Raw genomic sequence first — 11,586 nt, 5'->3', positions numbered from 1 at the left:
TCTTTTTGCAAGTTTTCAGATTTGAGGGCTTCTTGTTGCGCATCGCGAATTCGGGTGGTGAGGCTTGTGGGAATGATCATTCCTAATGAATGAACTCTAAGAGTCTTAACTCTTTCCTTGTGGCTTAGAGCATCGGCTACCACATTAGCCTTGCCAGGGTAATATTTAATCTCACAATCATAATCATTTAGCAATTCAACCCAACGACGTTGCCTCATATTCAAATCCTTTTGATCGAAGATATGCTGTAGACTTTTATGGTCAGTGAATATGGTACACTTCGTACCGTAAAGGTAATGCCTCCAAATCTTAAGTGCAAATACGACAGCCCCTAACTCCAAGTCATGTGTCGTATAATTCTTTTCGTTCACTTTCAATTGTCGAGAGGCATATGCAATGACCTTCTTATTTTGCATCAACACACAACCCAATCCTAGGTGTGATGCATCGCAATACACGACAAAGTTGTCTACTCCTTCAGGTAAAGAAAGAATTGGTGCGCTACATAATTTTTGTTTCAGCAATTGGAATGCTAATTCTTGCTTTTCACCCAGTCAAACTTCTTACCCTTTTGAGTCAGCGTGGTCAAAGGTTGGGCTATTTTGGAAAAATTTTCAATGAACCGACGGTAATAACCGGCTAGACCAAGAAATTGGCGCACTTCGGTAGGAGTCCTTGGCGCTTCCCAATTCTTAATCGCATCGATCTTGGCCGGATCAACATGAATGCCTTTTTCATTGATCACATGCCCAAGGAAATGAACTTCACGAATCCAAAACTCGCATTTTGAGAACTTAGCATAAAGCTTCTCATTTCTTAGCAATTCCAAAATCAATTTTAGATGTTGCTCGTGCTCCTCCATGGTTCGTGAATATATAAGAATGTCGTCTATAAACACAATCACGAACTTGTCCAAGTAAGGTTTGCACCCCCTATTCATAAGGTCCATGAAAATAGCAGGCGCGTTAGTGAAGCCAAAAGGCATGACTAAGAATTCATAATGCCCATAGCGAGTTCTAAACTCCGTCTTGGGTACATCTTCTTCTTGTATCCTTAATTGATGGTACCCGGAACATAGATCGATCTTCGAATAAAAACTTGATCCTTGCAGCTGATCGAACAAATCGTCTATACGAGGAAGTGGATATCGATTTTTGATTGTTAACTTGTTAAGATCCTGTAATCAATACACATTTGAAGGGTTCTGTCCTTTTTCTTTACAAATAAGACCGGAGCTCCCAGGGTGAGAAACTCGGTCTAATGAACCCTTTATCTAGCAACTCTTGTAGTTGTGTCGATAACTCTTGCATCTCTGATGGTGCCAATCGATATGGTGAACGTGCAACCGGTGCGGCTCCCGGTACCAAATCAATACGAAATTCAATTTCTCGATGGGGTGGTAACCCAGGCATATCATCGGGAAAACATCCGGATAGTCTCGTACGATCGGTATATCCTCAAGTCTTCGTTCGTCGAGTTCCTTTTCTACCACGTGAGCCAAGAATTCCTGATATCCCTTACGTAAGAACTTTCGGGCTTTCATACATGAGATTATCTTTAAAGTACATGTTTTCCGTTCTCCTTGAACAACCAATACTTCACCATTCGGTAACGGAAGTCGGACAACCTTTTCGAAGCACACAATTTCAGCACGATTCTTCGACAACCAATCCATAACGACAACTATATCAAAACTGCCCAAATCTACAGGTAACAAATCTATTTCAAAAGAATGACCCTCTAAGGCTAGGGTGCATCCTTGAACTACCTCACTAGATTCGATCAATTTCCCGTTTCCCAATTCTATGGTATATTTATCTTTTAAGTTATTAGACTCTATTCCTAGCAAAGGTCTTAATTTGGTAGAGACGAAACTCAAATCGGCACCGGTATCAAACAATACGTAAGCATAGTGACCATTGAAAAGAAACGTAACGGTGACAGTTGAAGGGTCCTGGCGGGCATCTTTTGTCCCGATCACAAATGCTCTTCCTCGAGCCTGATTGTTATAGTTGTTGTTTATCAGCTTGGGGCAGTTCTTTTTGAAATGATTTGGGCTCCCATATTCATAACATCCCTGGTTTCCTTTATCAGCATTTCCTTTGCCAGTAGGGGTAGATGAGCAGTACTGAGTTTGATGCCCCCATTTTTACACTTGCCACACATGTTACACTTCCCATGGTGATGCCTTGCACATTTGTTGCACTTAGGTTTATTCCCAGCATAACCCTTGGATTCAGTAGTTGCCATGTAGGCCTTAGCTGATTCATGAAGTTTGTAGTTCGGGTTATTATATTTACCAACCCATTTTCTCTTATCACCCACCTTTTTCTCATCGGTTTCCTTTTTCTCACCTACATCCTTTTTATTAGCAGAACTTTTCTTAGGCAAGGTACCCATTCTGACTGCCTCATCGGTCAAACTGTGGGACAAGGTCACCGTACTTTTAAATGTAGTTGACCTCGATGAAGTGACCAAGCTCCTAATTTGAGGAACTAAACCCCAGATATACTTTTCAATTCGTTTATACTCGGGCGACACCATATGAGGTACCAACCTTGCCAATTCTTGGAATCGAGTGGTATAAGCAGTAACATCGGAACCAGTCATTGTAATGTCCCACAACTCAGTTTCAATCTTTTGGAGTTCACTTCGAGGACAATATTCTTCCAGCACCATGGCTTTTAATTCTTCCCATGTTAACTGATGTACAGCTTCCATACCCAAAGTTTGAACTTGTGAATTCCACCAATTTTGTGCCTCGTCCTCCAGGGTACACGTGGCATACCTCACCATAAAATTAGTAGCACAATTGGATATGCTGAGAACGGATTCCATCTTTTCAATCCAACGAATTATTCCAATTGCACCCTCAGTTTCATGGAAGATTCTCGGGTTGCAAGATAAAAATGTCTTGTAGGAACAACCCTTTTCATTATTGTTCGCTTCTGTATAAAATAAAAACATTGAACAGATTAATACATTATTAATCAAAAGCAGCGACTTCCTGTCTTCCTAATGTAGGAATTTCTGATTTCTTTACCTCCGGTACCTCCTGATTCGGTGCCTTCGCCGGTACCAGTCCCGTTACCTCCGATACCATTTCCGTTACCTCCGGTACCATTTCCTCCGGTACCGCTGCCGGATCCGTTGTTTCCATTTCGATTTGTCTCATATTGAGCAATAGCTGATGCTACACGTTGTGCCACCAATTGGTCAATTGCCTCCAGACTCATTGGGCTCGCGCCTTCAGGGTTGCTACGGGTGTTTCTTTTCTTTGGTACCATGAGTTTCTTTGTAATACACATGATAAAAAGAAATAAGATATCATGTATAATAATAGTTATAATAACATCATCACATGAGCACAAAATGTAAAAACACCATAATATCATACAATATTATACATCAAAAGAAAACATCTAGTACATAGTTTTGCATATCCGATACCAAATGGATGTGGACATACCCCCATCAGTACATAGTTTTCATACATATATAATATTGCATGGGCACATCCCGCCCAGCTAGGTGAAATAAGCAACAAACATCCCAAAAATCATAGCTACTCCAGCCATGATCATGCTAGCTCTAGCCATCATTTGGTGTCTCTCCACACGAACCTCCAACTCCATAACCATGCTATGAAGCTCGCGAAGCATATCAAAGTCATGGGCTCTCAAGAGTCGGATCCTATCAATGTCATCTCGAGCCTGAGTAAGAATCGCCTCCAATGCTCGAGTATACCTCTGCAACGGTCCAATAGTCATCCTTATCTTTCGTAACTCAGATTCAGCGGTGCGCCTAATTCGGGTCATCATCCCATGTATCTCCTCTATGTCATTTCCTAACGTCCTAGTGGTATCCTCTCTCATCCTGCTAACATCAGATAACATAGCCTCCACATCCCTAGCCATCCTTTCAAGCTGCTTGTCATGTGTGTGAATCCTAGCGACCAGAGTCGGTATAGTCTCCTCCATTAGCTCCCTAGTGTGCGGTAGCTAGAGGGGTGGATGAGATGACTCACCTACCTTAAAGGTAGAGGGGGTACCATTAAGGTCACGCCAATGGTCTAACACATGTGCCATCCATCATGTTCTCCTAGCATATGATCGATATTTAGGTATCTTCTTTGGTGGTTGTTCAATTTTCTCCGGCTCATCTCGTCCAGCTAGGTTCCTCTTATTGGGAAGTGAGGGATTCTTTCTAGCAATCTTGACTTGCAGACGTCCGTTGCCTTTCCTAAAGTAGATCGGCGACTCACCCAAGGCCACGTTAGGAGGTGTAGTGCTCCTGGCAATCCTCTTCCCATGGCGGGGAGACGATGGTGGCGGGGGTGGTGATGGAGAATGTGGGGGTGGGGACGGCGATGGTGAAGAGGCTGGTAATGGAGAGGCTGGTAGTGTTTCCATGGTGATCTCCTCGTCGTCAGAGACAATCGGCGTGGGTGCTGTGTCTGAATGCTCACTCGGGTCCTCGTCGGAATCAATAATGTTAGGGTATTCTCTAGACATGGCTGTGACATTAATATCCGTATAGGTTTATTTAAGTTATGTTAATGTGCATGCATGGAATGAAACGGTTTATTATCATTTTTTTTTTCATGAGTCATTAGTTTAGCATGCTTGCAGTATAACCATTAGTTTAGCATGCTTGCATAGTATAACCATTAGTTTAGCATGCTTGCATAATATTATAAAGGGTCTGGTCCCCAACATCACAGATATTATAAGGGGTCTGGTCCCCAACATCACATATATTATTAGGGTCTGGTCCCTACCATCACAAATATTATTAGGGTCTGTTCCCTCTTCTACCTTTCTATCTCTTACATTTATTCATAACGTACATACATATCATTCATACATTATACATAGCATTCATATTCATAATTATAACTTGACAGTACTCGCAATATCCGAAGATCGTTCATGTGCCGACAAGCAATCATTCATACCGTTCAGATATATCACATAGGGCATACACTTATAACTTAGGATAAGTGTATTAACAAATCACATTGAGTATGCACACATCCCCGAAAACATAACAAGGAAGTGGGGCTAGAAACTCACCTGGATCCTATTGCGTTCACCATTAATCATTATCCCCTTCTTTAATTGTGCACGGCTAACTGTATAACAATTACACGTATCAATCTAAATATCACTACCCATATCGCGTTTCTAGTTTAATTATTGCCCTCAACGAACGGGGTCCGGGGGCAGCGCCCCTGGCAGCGGGGTTCTAGGGGTGGCAGCCCCTAGCGGGTCCAAGGGGTAGAGCCCCAGGCTGGGGTTAAGCTGCCAGGTCAGCTTGGAAAATTTTTTTTATCATTAACTGTCTTAACACATTTTCCACTAACATTTTAAATTATTTTCTAAGTTGGGCTTGTCTATTTAAGCTCCAAGATAATGGGCTAGTTTGTCTACATTGGATACAGGCTTAGCTGATTCAGGCCCAACTGCCCATTATGGTATTTGGGCCCAACTGGACTCAGGCCCAAATCCAAACAGAGAACAGAGATGGCCGAGAACACTGATCTGACCGAGAAATCAGCTTTGACCGAGATCTCATGTTGACCGAGAACTCGTGTTTTCGGCCGAGAACCGTGACCGAGAACACATGGCCACCGAGAACTCTGACCGAGAACTCTTGGTGACTGCATGTTTGACCGAGAACCCTTTGGTTTGACCAAGGATTCTCAAATTTGGCCGAAAACCCCCAAGCTCATTTTTCTATCCTATGCTCCTACCTTGCCCAGTTAACTTGTTCAAAGTTTCAAATCATGCACTTTTAACTCTTTATTATCATTGCTCATAAGGGTTTACACTCATTACTATCACGGCTTCAAGATCTATCTCGTTTTAGGCATAAAGCTTAGACCTTTATAGCTTTAAAACGTTCTAAGCTAGATCTAGGGTTCATCTATGAGCCGTATATTGACATAGGTCCATTAAATTTGTTTTAATCACAAAGTTTGTATTTTTATGAAACATCAAGACCCAATCTACTCTAGGGTCAAGTTTCATGGCAAATCGTTCATAAAAATGTAACCTTTAATCATATGGAACATACCTTTCGACGTCCTTGGTTATGGCTAGCTTAGTTATGAGATTTGATATTCTATTTTGCTTGTATATAACTTGCACACCAAAGATCTATCAATAAGAGGCTTGATTTTGATCCGAGATCCTTGTTCTTGCTTGTGGCCGAAAATGGAAAGGTTATGTGTATTATGGAGGTGTAGGGAGAATAAGATGGATAAGATGGATGGAAATGGAAAGATTTAGGGTTTAAGGGTTATTTATACTCCCTTAAGCCCATGCCCATGGACCTAAGGCCCATCTTTCCTTTCTAGTCCATGATTAATCCCTCTAATCTAGCCTACTTATCTTTCCCCCTATTATTATTATTATTATTTTATTTACCATCTTAACTAAACTTTTCCACCATAAGAGATAATATATAAAATATTATTTATTGAAATTTTTGGATGTTACAAGTCTAACCCTCCTTAAAGAGGTTTCGTTCCCGAAACCTAACTATTACATAAATAGATTAGGGTAAAACTTGCGCATCTCATCCTCAGCTTCCCAAGTGGCATCTGATCCCTTACGATGTTTCCCTATCACGTTCACCAAGGGTATAACCTTGTGACGAAGTTGCTTCTCCTTTCGATCGATAATCTCTATCGGCTGTTCAATGTAGTTCAGCTGTTCATCAATCTCAATGCCCACCAGTGGCACGTGGGACGTGTCATCAGCTAGGCATTTTCTCAGATGAGAAACATGGAAGGTTGAATGAATTCCTTCTAACTCATTAGGTAAATCCAGCTTATAGGCCACCGAAGCAACGCGATCTATAATCTTAAACGGTCCAATATACCTCGGACTCAACTTTCCCCTCTTTCTAAAGCGAATGATCCCCTTCCAAGGCGAGACCTTGAGCATCACATTGTCACCAACGTTAAACTCAATCGGTTGTCGCCTCTTATCAGCATACGACTTCTGCCTGTCTTGAGCAGCTTTCATTCTAGCCTTAATCTGATCGAACTGTGAAGACGTTTCTTGAACAACTTCTAGGCTTCCCATTTCCTTCTGACCAATCTCTCCCAACATACGGGAGTTCTACATCGTCTACCATAGAGCATTTCAAATGGTGGCATACCAATACTTGAATGGTAGCTGTTGTTATAGGAGAACTCTGCTAGGTGCAGATGATCATCCCAACTTCCACCAAAGTCTAAAACACAAGCACGTAGCATATCCTCAAGGGTTTGGATCGTCCTTTCGGTTTGTCCATCTTTTTGAGGATGATACGCCGTACTGATGTTTAACCTCGTTCCCATAGCTTCATGGAACTTCTTCCAAAACCTATAAGTAAACCGAGTATCTGTATCGGACACGATCGATAACGGTACTCCATGATTAGATACTACCTCTTTAATGAACAAACTGGCTAACGTTTCTGACGAGATGGCCTCTCGTATAGGCAGAAAGTGAGCACTTTTGGTCAAACGGTCCACTATCACCCAAATGGTATCATGGTGTTTAGTTGTACGGGGTAGCTTAGTTACGAAATCCATGGTGATGTGTTCCCATTTCCACTTTGGTATCTCTAGAGGCTGCATCTTTCCATAAGGTTTTTGGTGCTCTCCCTTGACTTGCAAGCAAGTTAGGCACTTACTGACATAATCTACTACATCATTCTTCATTCCTGGCCACCAGTAGTCCCTCTTCAAATCTTGGTACATCTTTGTAGCTCCTGGATGAATTGAATATCTTGACTTATAAGCTTTATCTAAGATTCGACCTCTAAGATCTCCATGGCGTGGAATCCACATACGGTCAAACCTAGTCTTAACACCATGAGTGTTTTCCATCAGCTCGTCCTGCTGACCAAAAATCCTTTCTTTCTTCACTAGCCTTTCATCTATCAACACTTCTGATTGCATTTTGGTAATTTCTTCAAATAGGTTGGAATTCATGATCAACTGGTAAGACTCTACTGTTGCAAGGACTTCCTCATTCTTACGGCTTAGCCCATCGGCGACCACATTAGCATTACCAGGGTAGTACTTAATATCGCAGTCGTAGTCCTTAATCAACTCCAACCACCTCCTCTGTCTCATGTTCAACTCCTTCTGCTTGAAGAAGTACTTTAGACTCTTATGATCTGTGTAAATGGTACACTTGGTACCATACAGGTAATGCCTCCATATCTTAAGAGCGAGCGTGCACTACCGCTGCTAGCTCTAAGTCATGCGCTAGATAAGTACTCTCATGGACTTTCAACTGTCTAGACGCATAAGCAATCACTTTTCCTCGTTGCATCAACACGCAACCTAACCCACGATGTGAAGCATCAGTGCAAACAACCAAGTCCTCATCACCGTCGGGTAAAGCAAGGATTGGAGCTTACGTGAGTCTCTTCTTTAACTCCTGAAAAGCTTCTTCTTGAAACTTACCCCAACTGAATATTATCGGCTTTCGGGTCATACTGGTCAACGGTGCGACTATCTTGGAGAAACCTTCGATGAATCTCCTATAGTAGCCAGCTAACCCTAAGAAGCTTCGTATATCAGTCGGATTCTGAGGAGTCTTCCAAGTAGTTATCGCTTCAATCTTAGCTGGGTCCACATTAATCCCTTCAGGATTAATCACGTGACCTAGAAATTGCACTTCTCGCAAAAAAAACGCGCATTCCGAAAACTTAGCATACAACTTCTCTTTCTTCAGAGTCTCCAATACCTCTTTCAGATGCTCAGCATGATCAGACTCGCTCTCTGAATAAATCAATATATCGTCGATGAAGACAATAACTGAGTTATCCAACATTGGCCGACACACCCTGTTCATCATGTCCATAAATGCTGCCGGAGCATTTGTTAGACCGAATGACATCATGAGGAACTCGTAGTGTTCATACTGCGTTCGGAACGCTGTCTTAGGAATGTCTGCCTCCTTCACCCTCAGCTGATGATAGCCTGATCTGAGATCTATTCGTGAGAACCAACTTGAACCTTGCAGTTGGTCAAACAGATCATCAATCCTTGGCGAAGGATATCTAGTCTTTACCGTAAGCTTATTCAACTCGCGATAGTCTATGCACATTCTCATGCTTCCATCCTTCTTCTTCACGAACAACACTGGTGCACCCCACAGGGAAACACTTGGTCTAATAAAACCCTTGTCGAGGAGTTCTTGCAGCTGGGACATCAGTTCTTTCATCTCGGACGGTGCTAGACGGTAAGACGCTTTTGTGACGGGTTGGGCTCCTGGTACTAAATCTATATGAAATTCTTTCTCTCGCTCCGGTGGCAACCCCGGTATCCTCAGGGAATACTTCTGGGTAGTCGCGCACAATAGGAACATCTTTCATTTCTTTTGTCTCGGTCGTAGCGTTGACAACATACGCCAGGTAGGCACCGCATCGTCGCCTTAACAAACCCTCGGCTTTTATAATCGAAATGACATTAAGCCCAGAACTTTCCTTATCACCGTAAACCATCACCGCACTCCCGTCCAAGGACTTTAACCTTATTATCCTACTCTTACACACTATCTAAGCTTCATACTCAGACAACCAATCCATTCCCAAAACCGCATCGAACCCTCCTAAGGTCATAACATACAAAGTAACAGGGAACTCATGTCCCTCTAACTCTATCTTACAGTCCTTAACCATTTTCATTATTTTAACCAAAGAGTCACTAGCGGTTTCTACTATAAAAGTGTCAGACACTCGGCAACATTTCATTTTAGCTAGTTTACTAAATGGCGCGGCTACGAAACCTTTGTTCGCTCCTGAATCAAATAATACTGAAGCGGAAATACCGTTTACTAGAAACGTACCTGTGACGACATCGGGAATCTGCTTGGCTTGTTCTTGCGTCAGCATGTAGGCTCTGGTCTTTGGCCTTGTTGGTTCCGCATCCTTCTTCTTACTACCTCCAGCCACACCATCGGTGCACTCTCTCGCCATATGGCCTGTCTTGCCATATTTGTAACATGCTAGCTTCGTACTGCACTCATTGGCATAATGCCCTACCTTCCCACACTTATAGCACGCATTAGACCCCATCCTGCATTCTCAACCATGAGTTTTTCCACATTTGTTACAAACATCAGAACTCCTACTCCACTTACACTCACCACCATGCATCTTTCCGCAGGTCTTACACGATCTCTTCTCCCACACTTTCTGCTTCTTAACCTTGGAGTTCCACAACTGAGTACCAGGTCGTTTAACAGGAGCGACCCGCTTCTTATCCTTCTTCTCATCCACCACAACAACATCATCCGTAGACAGGTCCTCATAAACCATCTTTGCAAGTTCGACAACAGAGTCAAACGTAGCTCGTATATTTGCCCTGACTAGTAGGCGGACTTTCTGTGGCAATCCCCTCACGTAGCACTTGATCCTCTTAGCCTCAGTGTTGACCATTTCGGGAACCAACCTAGACATTCGGTTGAACTCAGTGGTGTACACACGATGTGTCATCGTCCCAACTTTCAAGTTCAGGAACATCATCTCCGCCATCTCAACCTCGGCGTCATCACAGAATTTCTTCATAACCAGATTTTTCAGATCCTCCCACCTCATAGCCTTAATTTCCTCTCGACTCCTTCTTTGCTCAATCGATTCCCACCAACAGATCGCCTCTTCATCAAGCGATTGGGTGGCATAACCGACAGCTTGATCGGGACGACACTCGCTAATGCGGATAACTTTGTCCATAGTGGTTATCCATTGAAGAGTAGCGATTGCGTCACCCAAACCGGTTAGCTTTGGCGGGTCACATCCCTTGAAGGACTTGTAGTTGCACCCGCCTCGGCCTTTCTTTCTATCATCAGCTTTCTCAGACTTATCCATGCACTTCCTTCATCTCCGGTGTTGGAAGCTGTTTCGACCGAAGGTCGTTGGGCACGAAGGGGCCTGCCACGACGTCCAGTGCGACCTCCTGCACCAACAACTGCTCTAGATGCAACCATCGTATTCTGGAAGGGAAAACACAAACGTCATCACTCAAGGAACTATTTAGTACAAGGATAGTAAGGCTAACAGGTAATAACAGTGGCCAGCTGTGATTAGCTGATCACGTTACTTTTCGTGTCCTATACACTTCCCCTTATGAGTCCATTTGTGCTAGTTCTACTTAAACAGTTAGTCAATCAAAACAATCAATTAATCATATCCCTAACGTTCACATATCATTCCTTTAGCAATTAAGCTAACATTAACATCTATTAACCATACCCTTTACCTTTACTGAGGTTGCTTGAGTGACACCTGGAATTCTTGAACTGGCATCTTCTTTCTTTTCTTATTTAAATCTCATTCTCTGTTCGAGTCTAAGCATGTAGTATGCTTAAATCTCTCGAACTTTGCTCTGAAACCAACTTGTAAGGCCCCGTTACCGGTGCCTAACATTTGGACGTTGGATTTACTCATTCACATAGTTCCAGTCATCAGAGTTAATAAAAACATTCGCGGAATATAATAACCTTCATAAAACATTTCATAACAAACTGAACCTTGTCTTTAAACAACATCTCGTCTTTCAAAATAAACAAAACATTA

At 42.6% G+C, this 11,586-nt stretch overlaps 1 protein-coding gene across 1 annotated transcript; it reads right to left on the bottom strand.

The window, feature by feature from the left end:
• Window positions 1-1,273: 1,273 nt before the first annotated feature.
• On the bottom strand, window positions 1,274-3,287 carry LOC143582408 (uncharacterized). The gene is made up of 3 exons (XM_077064985.1): window positions 3,044-3,287; window positions 2,160-2,948; window positions 1,274-2,100 (listed from the first exon to the last, which is right to left on the bottom strand). Exons 1-3 carry the CDS (start codon window positions 3,285-3,287, stop codon window positions 1,274-1,276), a joined length of 1,860 nt encoding a protein of 619 aa, XP_076921100.1.
• Window positions 3,288-11,586: the final 8,299 nt, after the last annotated feature.

This window comes from Bidens hawaiensis, unplaced genomic scaffold, assembly GCF_021521415.1.
Source record: "Bidens hawaiensis isolate Kalapana, Puna unplaced genomic scaffold, B.hawaiensis_p1.1 tig00031656_1, whole genome shotgun sequence".
Taxonomy (NCBI): Eukaryota; Viridiplantae; Streptophyta; class Magnoliopsida; order Asterales; family Asteraceae; genus Bidens; species Bidens hawaiensis.
The sequence above is the reverse complement of the archived record's forward strand: the minus strand, read 5'-3'. Positions and strand labels throughout refer to the sequence as shown.

Excerpts from the sequence above, each read along its gene's own strand:
- LOC143582408 (XM_077064985.1), bottom strand. The coding sequence starts at position 3,287 with ATGGTACCAAAGAAAAGAAACACCCGTAGCAACCCTGAAGGCGCGAGC. Across the intron at positions 2,949-3,043 it reads CGAATCAGGAGGTACCGGAG|AAGCGAACAATAATGAAAAG; the intron begins GTAAAGAAATCA and ends TATTTTATACAG. Across the intron at positions 2,101-2,159 it reads TGGGAAGTGTAACATGTGTG|GAAATGCTGATAAAGGAAAC; the intron begins GCAAGTGTAAAA and ends CTACTGGCAAAG.